The sequence below is a fragment of the Danio rerio genome, chromosome 20 (assembly GCF_049306965.1).
Source record: "Danio rerio strain Tuebingen ecotype United States chromosome 20, GRCz12tu, whole genome shotgun sequence".
In the NCBI taxonomy this organism is placed as follows: Eukaryota; Metazoa; Chordata; class Actinopteri; order Cypriniformes; family Danionidae; genus Danio; species Danio rerio.
The window spans coordinates 15428894-15448059 of record NC_133195.1 but is presented as its reverse complement, the minus strand read 5'-3'; the positions used below and the strand labels follow the sequence as shown (position 1 = coordinate 15448059).

The 19166-nt window shown below is 38.1% G+C and overlaps 2 protein-coding genes across 4 annotated transcripts in view; both read left to right on the top strand.

Annotated features, from left to right (window-relative positions):
- Positions 1–2970, top strand: part of dlgap2b (discs, large (Drosophila) homolog-associated protein 2b) — a 249446-nt gene extending 246476 nt beyond the window's left edge. The window contains exon 6 of one of the 3 annotated variants that reach the window (XM_073933252.1): positions 770–2970. In XM_073933252.1, coding sequence (XP_073789353.1) covers positions 770–918 — 149 coding nt within the window. In that variant the 3' untranslated portion in view covers positions 919–2970. The remainder of the gene's footprint in view (positions 1–769) is intronic. The other 2 variants (XM_073933251.1, XM_073933253.1) reach the window with 2 other exon arrangements.
- LOC110437706 (disks large-associated protein 2-like) overlaps positions 2959–19166 on the top strand; it is a 64620-nt gene continuing 48412 nt past the window's right edge. Inside the window, exon 1 of the mRNA XM_021468606.3 lies at positions 2959–3085. Coding sequence (XP_021324281.1) covers positions 3007–3085 — 79 coding nt within the window. The 5' untranslated portion in view covers positions 2959–3006. The remainder of the gene's footprint in view (positions 3086–19166) is intronic.

The window sequence follows — 19166 nt, the reverse complement described above, 5'->3', positions numbered from 1 at the left end:
CTGAATGGAGCATACACTAACTTATGTGTTAATCAGTCACAAGATGGAGCCAAACCGACAAAAACAGCAGCGGAGACAGACAAGCATACAGTGCTCAGCATAACTGAGTATGCCCCATTTTGAAGATCAATATTTGTATTCATTTCTCAGTGAATATAGGCAATGTATTTTGGTGCATTTAAACAAAACAGATTTATTAAACAGATATATTTATTAAAATTATATTTTTGTCACCAAAAATATTTATAAATTAAAAGAGAATACAATTACATACAAGCAAAGTGTTGCAAAATATAGATTATAACATACAAAATTTCAACATTTTTTTTCTTATTTTCTTTTGCTTTGCTTGATTTTTCCTATTTAATCTAATTCATATTTTCCTATTGTATGTATTTATAATTTTTCTACAACATATACATTTGGGTGTACTAGTTTTTGGACCGTTGTCGTAAGATATTTTGTTAGATAAGCTCCAGATTTGGCTTCAGTACTGACTAACCTATATACTGTAAAATCGATATATTTGTATGGGGTGGACTTATATATGCTGAACACTGTAGATATGGATGTGAACATATTCACTGACTGTCAAAATTCTATTGTAAAACTTGATATGATAACGTTAGTCTCATTAATTAAAGTCAATTAATTTTGGAGATATTTGTGTGTGTTTTAAAAAACAAACACACACACACAGAAATGTTTAATTTCAAGTATATTTGTCAATCAGACCATTAGATGACATATTTATCCCTGTGTCATACAGTATCATCTTCATCTTCATCCTTCATGTCATGCCTCATCCTGCGCACTGTCAGAGCTCATTCACACACGATACGGACGAGCAGGCGGAGCGTTCAGGATCAAGCCACGCTCTTACTGGACTCTTCAGAGAACCAAATGACTCTATGGTGAATCTGGATCTTTTTTCTGGAGGCACGGGAACTCAAATCTGACCCTGAAACCTGCAAACCACTCTGTGTTTTAACTGAAGTTTCCTTTTTTTGTTTTATGTACATTTAGCAATACATAGCTACTTATGCACAGATTTCATCTCTATATTTTGATTCTTTTTTAACATTTATTATCAGAAATTAAGCAAAGGTAATTTTGTAAAAATAATACAGTATATATTTTCATAGTTTACATTTTAAGTGTACATTGTGTATATTATTCAAAAACTATTTGAAAATACCAGTTTGTTTTTGCATTAATTTTGAATTTATGAATTTGTACTTATGAATTTGAACTTATTTATTTATAATTACTTATATTTCTCACTCTATTGCATTTATTCTTTGAAATTGCCTAAAATATTATTTAAATGTAATAATGGTTTGGTTCTGAATGAATTTCTTGCTATGTTTTTACAATATGCTGACACTTTTTATAGAGGGTGTATTATATGTAATGGCCACAGGAGGCCATACACATGTGAAAAAGAAGTACTCTTAAATTATTGGACGTACATTTGTTATGTATTTACAAAAGTTGACAATATTTACAAACACTGTACTTTTGGACGATACACTCACCGGCCACTTTATTAGGTACACCTTATTAATACTGGCTTGGGTCACTTTTGCCTTCAGAACTGCCTTAGTCCTTCATGGCAAAGATTCAACAAGGTACTGGAAATATTCCTTAGAGATTTTGGTCCATATTAACATGATAGCATCATGCAGTTGCTGCAGATTTGTCCAAAGCACATCCATGATGCAAATCTCCCATTCCATCACATCCCAACAATGCTCTATTGGATTAAAACTGGTGACTGTGGAGGCCATTTGAGTACAGTGAACTGTTTGTTATGTTAAAAACCAGTTGGCATTGTTATAAAACCAGTCTGAGATGATTTATGCTTTATGACATGGCATTTAATCCTGTTGGAAGTAGCCATCAGAAGATGGGTACACTGTGGTCATAAAGGGATAGACATGTTCCGCAACAATACTTAGGCGGTGACATTAACACGATGCTCAATTGGTACTAATGGGCCAAGAAAATATTCCCCAGTTAAACCACCACTGCCAACCTGAACTGTTGATACAAGTTGATGCCAAATTTTGACCCCACCATCTAAATGTCGCAGTAGAAATCAAGACTCATCAGACAAGGCAACTTGTAGCCTCGGTTTCCAGTTGATACCTGGCAAAAGTGGCACCCGGTGTGGTTTCTGCTGCTGTAGCCCATCCGCCTCAAGGTTGGATGGGTTGTTCATTCAGAGATGCTCTTCGGCATACCTCAGTTGTAAAGTGTGGTTATTTGAGTTACTGTTGCCTTTCTATCAGCAGGAATCAGAATGGCAATTCTCCTCTGACCTATAGTATCAACAAGGCACTTGTGCCTACAGAATTGCCGCTCACTGGATATTTTATCTTTTTCTGACTATTCTCTGTAAACCCTAGAGATGGTTGTGCATGAAAATCCCAGTAGATCAGCATGCTTGGTTTGAACTGTAGCAGATCATCATGACCATGTCTACATGCCTAAATGCATTGAGTTGCTGTTGTGTAATTGGCTGAAATTTGCATTAACAAGCAGTTGTACAGGCATATCTAATAAAGTGACCGGTGAGTGTATATACAGAAATCTATATGAAATTATTTTGTCTGTATGCATTCAAAAAGTCTGCTAAAGTGTACTTATTTTCACTTAGTAGTGAGAAAACCGCTGAGAATTATTGCCAAACAATGTGCCAAAATCATTTGGCCAAAATTTTTTTCAGCCAGCAGTTCTTTATTCATAACTAAATTTTCTGGCCTGTTTATCACTTTAAATACCTGTGACTTCATAAATGTATGTGTCTTTATTCGTTTTCAGCAATATGGCACCACAGACTTGATTATGGCTTGATTATGATTTTTAATGAAGATATCTGGATAATCAAACTGCTGGTGTCAGATTCAATAGTATTGTTTACAGCTTAAAATGTTTTGAATTAATATAAAATGTTGTAAAACAGTGTGCAGTGACTGTATTTGATTTATTTAGGCTCTACTAATGATTTTTGTTCTTTCAGGGATCCAGTTTCGTCTCCCTACTGCCTGTAGTGCGGATCGAACAGAAACCCCCACCCCAGGTAAAGGCACACATACCACTGAAATCACACTGAGAAGCATCATGTTTGGAAGCGTCATGTTCACACACACACTCAGATTTCCATGTCTCTCCAAACTCATATGACCTTTTCTCATGGAGCACAAAATCAAATGCCAAAGTCTTGCTTTTTCAGTCAATGAATATGCATGGTGATTCAAACAATCCATGCCAAAAACAGAACCAAATGTAAAGCAAAATAATACATGGTGACAAAACAAAACAATGCCAAACAAAAAAACAACAACAAAACATTAACAGCAAAATCAAGACAAAACAAAAAGTGACAAAGGCGAAGCAAAAAAGCAACATTCAAAGGCAAATCAAAACACCTAATTGAAGCCAAGCAACAAAAAGGAATGCAACGAAACAAGCAAAAGGAAAAATTTGCAAACTGAAATTTGCAAATTGAAGTCAATTCAAGATAAAGCAACAAAGCAAATTAAAAATTAGCAAATAATTATAATAATAAAACATTCAAAAGAGAGAAAGAAAAGGAAAACAAGTCAACAGGTCAAATAAAAAAGCTAAATCAAGGTCAAGCAACAAAAATGAAAGCAAAACAAAATGCAAAATTAAAAAAAGCAAAGCAAAGAAAAACTAAAATTAAGCAAAAAAATTAAAAAGCTGCAAGACAAAACAAAGGAAACCAAAGCAAAAGAAATACAAAACAATTAAAGCAAAACACCAAAGTCAAGCCAAACAACATGAAAGCAAAGCCAAGGAGAACAAAAATAAAGCAACAAAAACCAAAAGAACAAAACAAAGCAAAGCAATGAAGTGAAGTGAAGCAACGAAGCAAAGGAACAAAGCAAGCCAAAATAAAACAGCAAAACAAAGCAACGCCAGTGACACCTGATGCTCAGCTTGTCTTCTAGTGAACGTCTGTGACTGTAATGCTGATATAGTTCTGTACACACATTATAAGAAAATATCTGCTCTTGAATCCTCTGTTTTACTGTCTCTTATTATGCACCGCATGCACCGTATGGCTGATTTTAGTTGAGACTGAACATCTGTTGTTGATTAAACAGTCACGCTAAAAGTTTTATAAGCCATTCAAGCTGCATTTAAAGTGCAGAACACACAGCTAACCACATGCACTAATAAACAATTCAAGATTTCAGTTCACAACCTCATGTGCCATACACAAATTTGGGCAAAACATCTGACACATTAACACAACGATAAATATGTTAATTTGTAATCAGTGTAAAATTAGTACTGTAGATTGGTAGAAATTAGTTCACTGATGTCATAAGAGACGGAAATCTCACTATATGCAGCCCTAGGCTATAGCTACAGAAGTTTGTGTTTTTACAATGCGCGTCATGTTTTTACTGGTAAATACACACACAAATAAACACACCTAAACTAATATAAATCATTGACCACTACAGAAAAGATGTCCATTCGAATTTTTTTAATGGCATTGTGTTTGTAAGGATTTGGAGTTTGGTTTTAAGATGTACTAAAAAACTGAAAAGGTTTTCCTTTGCTATTTAAAAAGAATTGTGTAATGATGGCAATGTTGAACCCACAGGTTTTGAACCCACAGATTTATGGCAATGACTAAAAACCAACCCAGGCTCAATGTATATACATGCCTCAGCCTAAAGTTTTGTAGAACATAAAAGAAGTTGCTCTGGGTACGTTTCGTTGATGTTTCAGATAACATATCCACTAGAGAGTGCTATCTACATGTTTGTGAATCTGAAATACTTAGGTTACGTTTTGTTGTACGTTTCTTATACAAGTCATTCTTTTACACATTCAATGCAATTCAATTCATGTTTATTTATATAGCGCTTTTACAATGTAGATTGTGTCAACGTTGATTTACATAGAAGTTTTAGTAAAGTCCAATTTTCAGAGTTGAAGTTCAGTTTAGTTTTCAGTGTGGTTTAATTTTTACTGCTGAAAGTTCAAACACTGAAGAGCAATATCATCAATGCGCCGTTCCATAAGTCCCAAACCACAGGTGTCAAACTCCGTTCCAAAAGGGCCGCAGCTCTGCACAGTTTAGTTCCAACCCTAATTAAGCACACCTGATCAAACTAATTGAGTCCTTCAGGCTTGTTTGAAATCTACAGGTAGGTGTGTTGGAGCAGGGTTGGAACTAAACTCTGCAGGGCTTCGGCCCTTCAGGAATTGAGTTTTACACCCCTGTCCCAAACCAAGCAAGCCAGTGGTGAGGAAAAAAATTCACCAACTGACGAAGTGACAAAACCTTGAGAGAAACCAGGCTCTGTTTGGCACGACCATTTTTCCTTTGGCCAAACTTTCTGTGTGGAGCTGCAGTCTTTGCGCCGGAGGCTGGAGAAAGCTATTATCCATTATAGAGAACTGCAGCTCTGAGTACGCCACCGGGGCTGTTCAGGCTAGCCCACAGGATCAATGCTGTGACCCGTCTGTCACTGTGGTCTTTCAGGAATCATTCTAATGTACTCCACTCCTCCACGACCACCACAGCATCAGCTCAGGATATGGCCTGGTCCAGGATTATGGATACACTATGGCATCATTTCTTTGGCATCAGGTCTTAGATTGCATCCATGGTGCTGCATAATCCATGGTGCTGCATAATGCTGCATAATCTCTGGTGACCTTGGGATGAGTATCCCCAGGTGGAAATAGAGAATAAAGAAAATAGCTAGGTAGCTGCTGTAATGTATTTAAACAAGATGCAAAAATTAAGTGCTATAAATAAATATAGTAGTTATATTAACAAACATATAAACAAACACGTCCATGATTGCTTTCAATTACATTAATTTGTGATTTCAACAAAAATGTAAGAAAAAGCTGCTCTACAACCAGGTCATTTTACCTTAATTTTGCATTGCTTTAATCTCTTGTTTGGAACCGTGCTTTACCAAACTTAAACCCAACAACAAACAACACCATACAAAGTGAGCTACCAAGCAAACCAGCCACACCAGAAAATTTGTCCATATGTAGATAGATAGGTGAGATGAACGGTTACAAATAATAGACAACAAGTTGTTTAGTGGTGTTTGGTGTAGTGCAAAAAATGCATAATAATAATCCTTTAATTATTGACAATATGTTCTTGTTAATATCATTGCTGTGAAATAGAGCAAAAGTTGTTGCCCCATATTGTTAATTTTGCCTAGAAACCTGTCATACGTATGTTTTACATAATAGACCAGCTGAGAGCAGGTCTAAAATCCAGCGCAGAGCACGTTAGTTGTGCGCCTTTAACACATACACATTGCCAAACATACACAAGATGTACAGCAATATGCAAATACTTTTACAAGTAAAAAAGAATTAAAGGATTAAAATATTGCAAAAATTATTTTTTTCTACATAAATCGAAAAACCACTGCCTTCATGCCTTCTTCATCTCTGGGGGCTTTTTTCAGTTTATTCACAACAACTTGCTTTTGTATAATGTTATTATTATTAGCAGTATTATTTACTATATGCATATTTATGCTTGTTTTATTAAAAACAAGCTTAAATTTGTCCACCTGTTGTATTTTGGACCATATGGGGCTTGGCATGTGTGTTTGGATATATTTTTTGACCATTCTTCGTTATTATTGTTTGTCTATTTTTTATTTTATAATTTATTTATTTTTTTGCTGGAAATCAGAACCAAATTTAAAAATAGTTTTGAAACAAAAATTTGCACTTTATAAATGAAAATAATTATATAGTCTAATAGATGTCTGTGAGTACAACACATTTCCTTATCTCAGAAAGAGAGAAAGAGAAAGTGAAAGTAAAGGCCTATTGGAGGAGGCTCATTATTTATCCTCATGCTGCAGATGATCTGTTTAACTGTTTGCTATTGAAGTGTTCAGTTTTTCTAGTTAGAAATTCCACCATGTAAATAGCATATGCACCATGGCAGGACAAACTGACTCTTAAAGGGAATGTGAGATGCGACACTGATTTGTTTATCTTAAAAACACACCCATAACTCATTCAGAGAATAAGCTCAACCCTGTTAGACTATGCACCGAACCGCAGAGCATATTTTTCTTGCCTTTAAAATAGCAAAAGTTTATTCGTACACGTCCTGCGCTTTAGACTTTGCACCTAGATTGTTGGGCTAGTATGACCAATTTACTAGCCCATTTAGAACCCTAAAAAATAAAAAATGGAGAGAGTATTTACGGACTTTACTGAAATTTGCCATATTATTGAGTTATTTCCATAAAATTTGAAGATGATAGCATATGGCAGCATTTGCTTGTCTATTTATTTGAAGGAACTTCCTTGAAACACCAGGTGGTGCTTCTTGGACACATCATCCGTGATGAACTCCAGGTAATGGGGTGTTTCAGGTCTAAGATCATTAGACACCCTCACCTGGGCAACCCAACTAGGATCCAGTCCTCAGCTTGTGTCCAAGTGACATGCTACACCAAGGATATCCCTTTTTAATCCACTGCCGCCTTGAACCTTCTTAGAAGCTTCAGTTATGTTCTTGATGTCTCATGTACTCCTACCTTGCAAAAAAGACTGAGTGGATGATGTAAGGACTGGCCAGCAAAGTCCCTGCGTCACATCTTAATGGGATCACAGCGTGAATTTGTTTACTCGTGGCACTGGAGAGACCTCTATTCCCAGAGGGTGAACCCAGATTGGCAGCCACTGGAGAACACTTTGCGACTAGTAATGGTCATTCCCAGTACCAAGGATGAACCAATGCCCACCCAACCACCTTCTCGAGGTGCTTGGGCTTGGCTAGCCAGCTGCATTTTCCACCATCCAGTGCCAAGCTCCCACTCCAACCATCCAGGTGGAGTGATGGGGAGATGGAGGATGGTGATACTGGATTTGGGAAGCTCATTCACCCTGGCTTATCACATTATAATCTCTGCGCCTACCTTTATCCCTTAATGCTTTTTTTTACAGATTGTTAAAATAGAGCCCATTATGTTTAAAATGTCCCACGATGTTTACATAGAATGAATGTGGCTTATATAAGTGCAAAAAAGCCCGTTTTATCAGCCCATTTAGAACCCTATGCTTTACCAAATTGTAATTATACTCAACAAATGGCAAATGGCAATGGATTTAGAGTGTTTTGTTCTGATTTTCCTGATTTTTACCTGCCTTTTACACTCACGGGATGTAGAAGAAAGCAAGGACACTGTGGTGTTTCAGTCTCACTGTATGTCATGTACTGAACCTTTCATTCTGTAGCACTTTTATCATTATATCATTAAAACTGCAAAGCAAAATAACAAACAGGAGAAATATATTTTATACATACTTTTTAAAAACATATTGTACATTTTGAAAAGAGCCAGATTCTGTTCTCTACTAGTGGTTCATGGTTTTTCATCAAGCCACCCCTCGTTGTCTCTGCGTTTAGCACCTGTGAGGCATTTGATGCCCCCTGATAACTGTTGCCAAGACACCAAATCAGTCACCGGCACTTCATTGGCACACTGGGTATTCAGAGAGGAAACTGGGCCATTTTAGATGTGCTTTACAAGCAACAAGACCCTGCTACTTCTCAGAGATTTGAGGGAGAAAAGATCTTAATAAAAAATCTCAGAACATCAGCAAGATGGATCCATGTGCTGTATTAAACATTTGTAATAAATAATCCAAAATAAACTCAGAAGGAAACAAGGCTGGGAACTGGAACAGACTGCTCCACATAACTCAAATGTACAATTGCAGCATAAGGCAAGCACTGATTAAATGCAAGGTGCTTAAATACATGAGAGTAAACGAGATAATGAGAGGGTGGAGAAAGTAACAACTTATCTAAGGAGAATAACAAAGAATAAAGCTGCTGTCACAATGGGCTTTTCCTCCCATAGACTTCCATTCATACGCACAGGAATGCATCAGACTGGAAATGCAGGATCAAATGCGTTAAGTTTCGCAGGTTGCTGCGGTGCAAAGTTTAAGCTTTGACTTTGACCTGCGAAATCACATCACTTGACTGTGTGAGACCAATCGAGGATCAAAATATGACATCTCTGGACAGAAATTTAAAACATGGAGCAATCGCTCACTTTTTTAATGTCTTATAAGCTTGTTTAATCCAGCCCCCTTTCGCAGCACGCATGACAGAATATTGCATACTCAAACTCTAATGTGACCACAGCTTAAAGAGAAATCTTAAAAGTAAAAAGGGGCAGGGCAACCTTGATCATTATGGTAATGCTACATGACAAATACAATTTGTTTTCATCTAAATAGTTTCTTAGTTTTTATACTTGTGCGCATTATGAAGGCTGACAGAATTATCAATAAAGGAATTATCAAATGTGTTTTGGTGAGCAGAAATTTGCCCTAGAACCATTTCAATACATAATTTAGTTTATATTGGAAATTACTCCCTATCCCTCCGCCCCACCCTTTCATTAAAAAAATGGAGTGAGTTACGCAGTTTACTGAAATTTTCCAATATTATTTAGTTAATTTTTGCAAATAATTTACGTAACATTCAAAGATGATAGCATATATCAGCATCATTCATTCATTCTTGTCGGCTTAGTCCCTTTATTATGAACCGCCAACTTATCCAGCAAGTTGTTACGCAGCGGATGCCCTTCCAGCCGCAACCCATCTCTGGGAAACATCCACACACACACTCATACACAACAGACAATTTAGCCTATTCAATTCACCTGTACCGCATGTCTATGGACTGTGGGGGAAACCAGAGCACCCGGAGGAAACCCACGCGAACGCAGGGAGAACATGCAAACTCCACACAGAAATGCCAACTGAGCCAAGGTTCGAACCAGCAACCCAGTGACCTTCTTGCTGTGAGGTGACAGCACTACCTACTGCGCCACTGCTTCGCCCTATATCAGCATCTGCTTGTCTAATTTATTTGAAGGAACTTCCTTGAAACACCAGGTGGTGCTATTTGGACACATCATCAGTGATGACATTTACATTTACATTTACATTTAGTCATTTAGCAAACGCTTTTATCCCAAGCGACTTACAAATGAGGACAAGGAAGCAACTTACACAACTATAAGAGCAACAATGAATAAGTGCTATAGGCAAGTTTCAGGTCTGTAAAGTCTAAGAAGGAAAGTATTAGTAACTTTTTTTTTTTGGGTACAGTTAGTGTGATATCCAGAGAGGCAATTGCAGATTAGGAAGTGCAGTGGGGACTAAATAGTTGAGTTTTTAGTCGTTTCTTGAAAATAGCGAGTGACTCTGCTGTTCTGATGCAGTTAGGGAGTTCATTCCACCAACTGGGCAGATTGAGCGTGAGCGTTCGCGAAAGTGATTTCTTCCCTCTTTAGGATGGAACCACGAGGCGACGTTCATTCACAGAACGCAAGTTTCTGGAGGGCACGTAGATCTGCAGAAGTGAGAGCAGATAAGAAGGAGCAAGGCCACAAGTCGCTTTGTAGGCAAACATCAGAGCTTTGAATTTTATGCGAGCAGCAACTGGCAGCCAGTGCAAACGGACTAGCAGCGGAGTGACATGTGCTCGTTTAGGTTCATTGAAGACCACTCGTGCTGCTGCGTTCTGGAGCAGCTGAAGAGGCTTGATAGAGTTAGCTGGAAGCCCAGCTAGAAGAGAGTTGCAGTAATCCAGTTTGGAGAGAACAAGAGCTTGAACAAGGAGTTGAGCTGCATGTTCAGATAAGAAGGGTCGGAACTTTCTGATGTTATAGGGTGCAAATCTGCACGATCGAGCAGTTCTAGAAATGTGGTCAGAGAAGTTTAGTTGGTCATCAATCGTTACTCCAAGGCTTTTCACCATTTTGGATGCAGTAATGGTTGCCCCATCCATCTGGATTGAAAAGTTATGGTGTAGAGTCGGGTTGGCAGAAACTACAAGCATTTCCGTTTTTGCGAGGTTAAGCTGAAGATGATGATCTTTCATCCAGTGTGAAATGTCCAACAGGCAGGCTGAGATGCGAGCTGGAACCGAGGGATCATCAGGATGAAAAGAGAGGTATTGCTGGGTATCATCAGCATAGCAGTGGTAGGAGAATGCATGTCTCTGGATGACTGGTCCTAGAGATGACGTGTAGATGGGGAAGAGAAGTGGCCCAAGAACAGAGCTTTTAGGTACCCCAGTGTTTAGATGCTGTAGGTTGGACACCTCTCCCCTCCAAGAAACCCTGAATGACCTGTCAGAGAGGTAAGATCTGAACCATTGTATAACAGTGCCCGCAACGCCCAGTGACTCGAGCGTAGATAGCAGGATCTGGTGGTTGACAGTTCAAAAGCAGCTGACAAGTCCAGCAAGATGAGGACTGATGATTTTGAGTCTGCTTTAGCCAGTCTGAGATCCTCCATGACCAAGAGCAGGGCAGTCTCAGTTGAATGGCCTTTCTTAAAGCCAGATTGCTTGTTGTCCATGAGATTGTTTTGAGTAAGAAAGTCCAGGACTTGATTGAACACTACTTTCTCCAGAATCTTGGCCATGAATGGAAGCAGGGATACTGGTCTGTAGTTTTCAAGTAGTATATGGTCCAGGTTGGGTTTCTTTAGCAGTGGGGTTACCCTAGCCTGCCTAAATGAAGTGGGGAATAAACCAGAGTCAAGAGATGTGTTAATTTATGTGAGTCAGTGTTGGTATGACTGCAGGAGAGATGGCTTGCAAGAGATGAGAGGGAATGGGATCGAGTGGACATTTCATGATGAACTCCAGGTAATGGGGTGTTTCAGATCTAAGATCATCAGACACCCTCACCTAGGGGACCCAACTAGGGATCAGTCCTTAGCTTGTGTCCAAGTGACATGCTACACCAAGGATCTCCCTTTTTAATCCACTGCCGCCTTGAAACTTTTCAGGAGCTTCAGTGATGTTTTTGATGTTTTATGGAGTCATACAGTGCAAAAGAGACTGAGTGGATGATGTAAGGACTGGCCAGCAAATTCCCTGCATCACATCTTAATAGGATCACAGCATGAATTTTTTTGCTCGTGGCACTGGGGAGACTCCTATTCCCGGAGGGTGAACCCAAATTGGCGGCCACTGGAGGACACCTCGCGACCTGTAACGGTCATCCCCAGTACCAAGGATGAACCAATGCCCAGCCAACCACCTTCTCCAGATGCCTGGGCTTGGCTAGCCAGTTGCATTATCCACGATCCAATGCCAAGCTCCCACTCCAACCATCCAGGTGGGGTGATGGGGAGATGGCGGATGGTGATACTGTATTCGGGAAGCTTATTCACCCTGGCTCATCACATCATAATCTCTGCGCCTACTGGAGCCTAACCTTACCCATCCCCGTTCTTCTGCGAAGAGACTGGCTGGTGCTTGATCTACTTCTTGTGGCCACAATGTGGGGATCTGAAATCTTAAAATAATAATAATAATAATTATAACCCAAACGTGTATATGGATCTGTTCCAGCAGATGAGGGCCGGTGGCTTCTTTGGCTGTGAGCAGCTCAATAATGACCACCTAAATGACCACCCGTGTAATGAAGCAGTGTATCTGGCTGCCAGCACATCACCTCCTCTCAAACTTCATTGTGGAAAACAGATGCTTTACTGTGTTACCCAGCAGCAGGGGGAGGAAAAAAAGACTGCTAGTAGTCCCACATGCCAAAACGTACACTATTAAAAAAATATGTTAAATTTACAGATAAATGGCAGCTGTGGTTGCCTGATTTTTTTCGTAAAAAATATGGATGTTTATAGAACTGTGAAATTTAACAGAAAATACCCATATTTCATGAACTGATACAACATTCAGTTCACAAATATGTAACTTAGTACATAAAAACAAAGTTATTCAATGCACTAATGTGTTCATGTGTGTTTACAATTAGCAAACAGAATTTCTCTGCATTAGTAAATACAAAGTTACCTTTAAACAAAAGAAGATGCAACATAACATCAAATACTCTTAGTTCATCTTGGACTTGCACCCAGATGCTACTGTCCTCCACAATGGGGACACAAAAACTGTTTTACAGTATTTCACAGTTTTTTCTTCCTCTTGATTTTATGGTAAAATACTGCCAGCTATGGTTGCCAGTAATCAGTTTTCAGTATAAGTTTTTAGCATTTTACTTTCGTAAATTCAGTTTAAAGAATATTCCTGTTAAAATTAAATTCCACAGTCTGCATTTTTCATCAAACACATTTAACCCCACAAATCCCAGAGCAAAATCCTCACTAGTATCCTTACTACAGAGGGTTGAATGCTCAGACAGTGATAAAGTTAATGACATAATTAAGTGTCTAATTAAAGGAGGATCGAGAATTATTGATGAACAACTGTTAAAAGCAGAATCACTAATTGAAAGAAAAACACAAAAAAACATAGGCAAAACCAAAGATGAAATCAACTAAGAATAAAACTAAATAAAATAATAATTAATAAAAATAAAGCAAATTACACAATAAAAACGTAACTTCTTAAGATCTCAGCAGAGACCATTAAACAACTCCACAAACATCAAGAGCTTCACCTATTACTGAACTTTGTGTTTGTTTTTATTTCTGTCACGTGAACAAAAGCTCTTAATTAAATTTTTGTTGTTCATTTAAAGTCACCATGATGGAGGACAGAGTCTGCTTTAGTTGGGCTCTTCAACTAATTGTTCTGACACTAGTTAATGTTTTGGCTGCTATAATTAATTATGTCAATCACACTAGTTGTATAGCATGAAAATTCAAAAGATAAAACAATAATAAGTCTGGTAAGATTAACAATGATATTGAAACCGTCCTCTCCTGCTTGTTAGCTCATTCAATATCTTGATAGTTATAAGTGAGAAATAAATGCCACATGTAAATGAAACCACTTGTCCCACAGCAACCAATGATTGTTTAACAGGTCTAAATGCACCATTCACAATGTGAATAATTGATCCATGGCAGAACTTTAAGACACACAGACATCAACAATTAGTCAATTATAGACTCAATAATAGTGACAAACGAAAAGAAAGCTATTGTAAGAACTTTAAGCTGCATAATATATTCATCCTGCAATACATGCTGGGATTTTTGTACTATGCTGGCACCCAGCATGCATTGCAGCATGAATGAATTAAGCAGCTTTTTTTAGCAACCATGGTTGAGGTTCATATCCTGATTCTTGATGTCTGTGTGTCATAATGTGCAGCTGGAGATCTCAAGGTTTTGTGCATGAACCTAATAAAATAGTAATTTCTTATTAAATTCTTGATAGTTCTTTGTTGAACCTCCATGGAAATCTGTAACATGATTCCCAAACAATATTAAATTAAATTATTTTCTATGGCTTAGCTTATAAAATACTAGAAAGTATATCAATTATAACAATTAAGTACAAGCAGTATAGTTTCTCATTGCCTTTCTTGTTATAACTGATGAGTTTTAGAAACACAGTTTAATCAGCCAGAGAAACATTAAGGAAGAAAAAGAAAGGTTCAAGAGTTCAAGTTAAGCAGCCCTTGATCTCCATTATGGTGAGGCCAAATTAAATATTTTCAATAAAAAATATAAACCTCGGTTAATTATCAAACATTCTTGCAGATATAAGAGAAATGAAGAGAATGAAGTCAAACTGTAATCAGCAAAGCTGCTAATGCTGTGATTTAGTGGAGTTGTTTAATCCTCTGTTTTAGTTGGTTTGGTGTGAGGCTGTGTCTGTAGTTTTATTTCTTGTTCTTTCCTTCAGTGATTGTGCTTGTTAACAGCAGGTGTTCATCAGTGTCTGAAAATACTCATTTGTGGTCATTCACTCTGTCTAGGGGACTAAACTAATTGACTAATTTAGGAACTAGTGAATGAGGGTGTATGGTGAGATTTTAGATACTCTGATTAGTTTCTCTTAAACAAAGGTTAGATCTGTTACAGCTATTTTCCGTATTTTGTACAGAAATGAGCTGTTAATCATTTACTAGGTTTTCACTGTAGATTGTACAGACTTTTACTGTTAAAATCACGGACATTTTTACAGTGTAAACAGTGATGGAACTCAAACACTTTCATCCCTGGGAGCCGCCAACACTGCATAATAAATGCAAGATTGTTTCCGCTGGCCAGGAATGGAGGATGATAAAGTTTGCGAGATCTGTCAGTGCACATGACGACTGTGATCTCCCTCTAACCAGCTCATACTTTCCTCATCGAGTTGCCCTTACTGCAAGCAATTGCAGGCTTCATCCCATTTGAACTCCTGTTTGGTCAACAACCCTGCAGCTTACTGGATGTCACAAGGGAAGTCTGGGAACACGTGTAGCAAAGCCCCCACCTCACTACAATAGATATTATAGAACGAATCACATTCATCATCAAAAAACATCTGGTGAAGTCCCACCATGCCGAAAAAACGGAACTATGATTGGTCCACCCAAGCACATGAGTCCCAACCGGGCATTAAAGTATTGGTCTTGGTGTCTTTTTCAAAATCTAAGTTTCTTGGTGTCTGGCAGAGACCCTGTACCATTGTGGAAAACGTTGGGCCAGTCTAGATGCACGTTCATCAGCCAGGACAGAGACAGGAATATGTACCTTGTTGAAGAAATGGACCCTATCACCATGCCAGCTCGCTGCCTTTTTTCAAGACAGCACGAAAGACACCATGACATTAGACACCCCTAACAAAATCGTGCAGCAGTGGCCCTATCGGGTACCTGAGGCATGTTGGCTGGCTATAGAAACTTAGATGACCAGAATGAGGGATGAGACAGCTGAGGGTCATAAAAGCATCGAGGAGCCCTTGGTCCAACACTGTTGCCATGGTCCAAAACATGATGACAATCTTCATTTCAGTAGCGACTTCCAGCAGTTCAACGAGATTTCCACCTTCCACAGCTACCTCATGCCCCAAGTGGATGAACTACTGGAATGGCTTGGCGGGGCCTGGTATATCTAAACATCAGAGCTGGAGCTGCAGTATTACCTGCTGGGGAGAAGGTTTACCCTGATTTGAGATCATGCACCACTGCAGTGAATATCCTGAGCCAAAGATATGGATGCCAGGGTGACTCGATCATTCCTCATGCTCCTAAACTTCACTTTTGAGGTAAATTATTGGGCCGAAGCTTCCGATACCAACCCTGATGGTCTATCCAGGATGTGGTCAGGATAGGCAGGTTTGTCAGTAAAGCACTACAACAACACATCTACTGGTACCAGGACATCGCTTAGGGCAGAGGACTGGGACGCGCTATACAATGCCAGGCTAGTGTCACCCTGGATACCATCTAATCAGAACAGCATAGTTGCCAGTCGCCAGTACATGAAGCAATGAAGACAGGTCATTGAGAAAGAAAGGAAGAGGTAGTTAAGCTTGCACTTTACTATAAGAATAACTAATGCTTGGTTGTTGCTTCACACAAACATGAGCGGCTAATGACCGGCAAATAATCTGCACCTTAAGACACCTGGTGGAGAATGCGGGCAATGTTTGAATATAAATACAGCACATCTATACAGAATTTAGCTCTAAAATTAAACAGAATTATAATTTGTCAACATATGCTTAATATTATCAATTATTAACATTTCTGTCCTCTTTGTATTTGTGTGGGTTTCCTCTGGGAGCTCTGGCCTCTCACAGAACTTTACTAGTCTCTCTCACAGGACATTACTAGTCACTCACAGGACATCACTAGTTTTGAGTCTTCCACACTAAAAGAGAGAAGAGTTAGTTGAGAGATGAGTCATATTCTGTTGCTGTAGGTGTTTTTATATTTAATCTGATTTAGTGTTTGACATGTTGATGACAGAATGGATAACCACATGCAGCAGCATCAATACAACAGGTCATGAATGGATTTTGGTTCTCTTTTACACAATCCTGCAATCTATTTTTAGGAGCGTTGTACTCCTCTGTATGAACTGCACAATCTTCCCTTCAGCCTGTGACTCATTCAGCAGTTTTATAATAGTGCGCTATTTGCAGCCCAGGCTTTTGATTGACGGATCATATGTGGATTTTTTTCCTTGCCACATTTAAACACAAAAAGCCATTTTGTCATGTTGGCAGATGCAAACAAACTACAGGTACTGCAGCTTTTTAGAGCAGGTCTATAATCCTTTAAAAATAAGCTTTTAGATATTTTTAATCCAGTTTGAGGTCAGCGTGACTTGATTTGGTAATACTTAACTTGAATGGGATGTTTATAAGACACCTTTATAATCATGACATGACCCATGTCATGAATATGTAGAGATTTTATGCATGCTTATGACAACTGTCATTAAATGCTAAAGTATTAGCTCAGTTGTCATTTAAAATGGAAAGACAACATTGTTTGAGATGTTTTTGCATCATAATCTGTCTGAGTCTTTGTTTCCTAGACAACATAACTTGTCACCAACATCGTCATCAAAAGGCTATTATAATTTTGTCTATAATTATGTCATTCAATTTTCTCAGTAAAAATGTCAATAATTTATCAAATGATTTTAAAAGAGCTTCATTAATATTTAATGACATTTATTGAAATTCTAATGACAAATTCAATTTGTTCCACTATAGTTGGTTTCATGTAAATGACGCATAGAATTAATAAGACAATTATAATGGCCTCATGACAATCAAGTTTATGACAAAGATTTTGTTGTCAAGTTTTTATAACAAGGAGGCATCAAACAATGTCATATTTGAGTTTCAAAATATATAAATGGGTGAATGAAACTTAATGACAGTTGTTATAAGGATGCATAAAATTCCATTCATATTCATGAATTGTGCCATGCCATGATTATAAATGCCTCATGATAGTTTTAAACACCCCCTTCAAGTAAAGTGTTACCCTTGATTCTTCCAAGCCATTGTTTAAAGGACCAAGCTGGATCAGCATTAGAGTTTGTTTGCACCAATTAAATTGGAGCAAGAGGCAAAATATGGAGAATTAGCCAACATCTGCTAATGAAGCTGCATGTGACATTAAACTTAAATGATCCACAATCTCTGCTTCCTGATTTCCAGATATGGGCTGCTCTGTGGATGAATGAAATGGCTGACAGGCAGAAAGCAGCTCAAAGTTTTCTGATTGACAAAACAAAGACTACATTTCAATCTCTGAGAAACTCCATTCTGTCTCCTAGAGATTATACAGCGAGATCTGTCAGAAAATGACAGAGAGTGAAAAGATTGCTTAAATTGAGATATAAAGTTATATAAGGCACATAAAGTTCACACAATACTGCTTAGTTTGTAACTAAATCTATAGTTGCTGATTTTCAGATATTCTTATTTTATAATAAACTTAAATTAAATGCATATTAGGAAATACTATATTCTTTCATTCATTTTTTTTTGGCTTAGTCCCTTTATTAATCGGAGGTTGCCACAGCAGAATGAACCTGCCCCTCTTGTCTTTGGACTTGTGGGGGAAACCAGAGCACCCAGAAGAAACCCACGCCAACACACGGAGAACATGTAAACTCCACACAAAAATGCCAACTGACCCAGCCGAAGCTCGAACAAGCAACCTTCTCGCTGTGAGGCGACAGCACTACACACTGCGCCACCGCATCACCAGTAATACTATAATAACAATCATAAATATAATTATCACATATGAAAATAAAAATTCTAATTACTGGATAAATATTCAAAACTGAAGTTATTCATTCATTTATTTTTTTCCCGGGTTAGTCCCTTTATTAATCAGGGGTTTTCAGGTTTTACGCAGCGGATGCCCTTCCAGCCGCAAACCCATCACTGGTAAACACCCATAAACACTCATTTACACACATACACTACAAACAATTTAGCCTACCCAATTCACTTATACCACATGTCTTTGGAGTTTTGGGGATAACCAGAGAACGAAGAGGAAACCCAAGCGAACATGGGGAGAACATGCAAAGTCCACACAGAAATGCCAACTGACCCAGCCGAGGCTTGAACCAGCGACCTTCTCGCTATGATACGAACATAATCGCCTACAGATCGCTGCGTTGCCTACAGATCTAAAATTAATCAGATGCAAATTAATAGACTACCATTTATTAGGTTGATGTTTTCTAGTCTCTTAGATTAAATATGGCTGTTTTAATTCAGCAAAAATGGATTGATGCAAGTCAAGATTTTAGATTTAATTTTCTATTTGAATATATTTTAAAGAAATAACAGTATTAATTTAATCTCAAAGCTGCGTTTCCAACATATCAATCTTCTA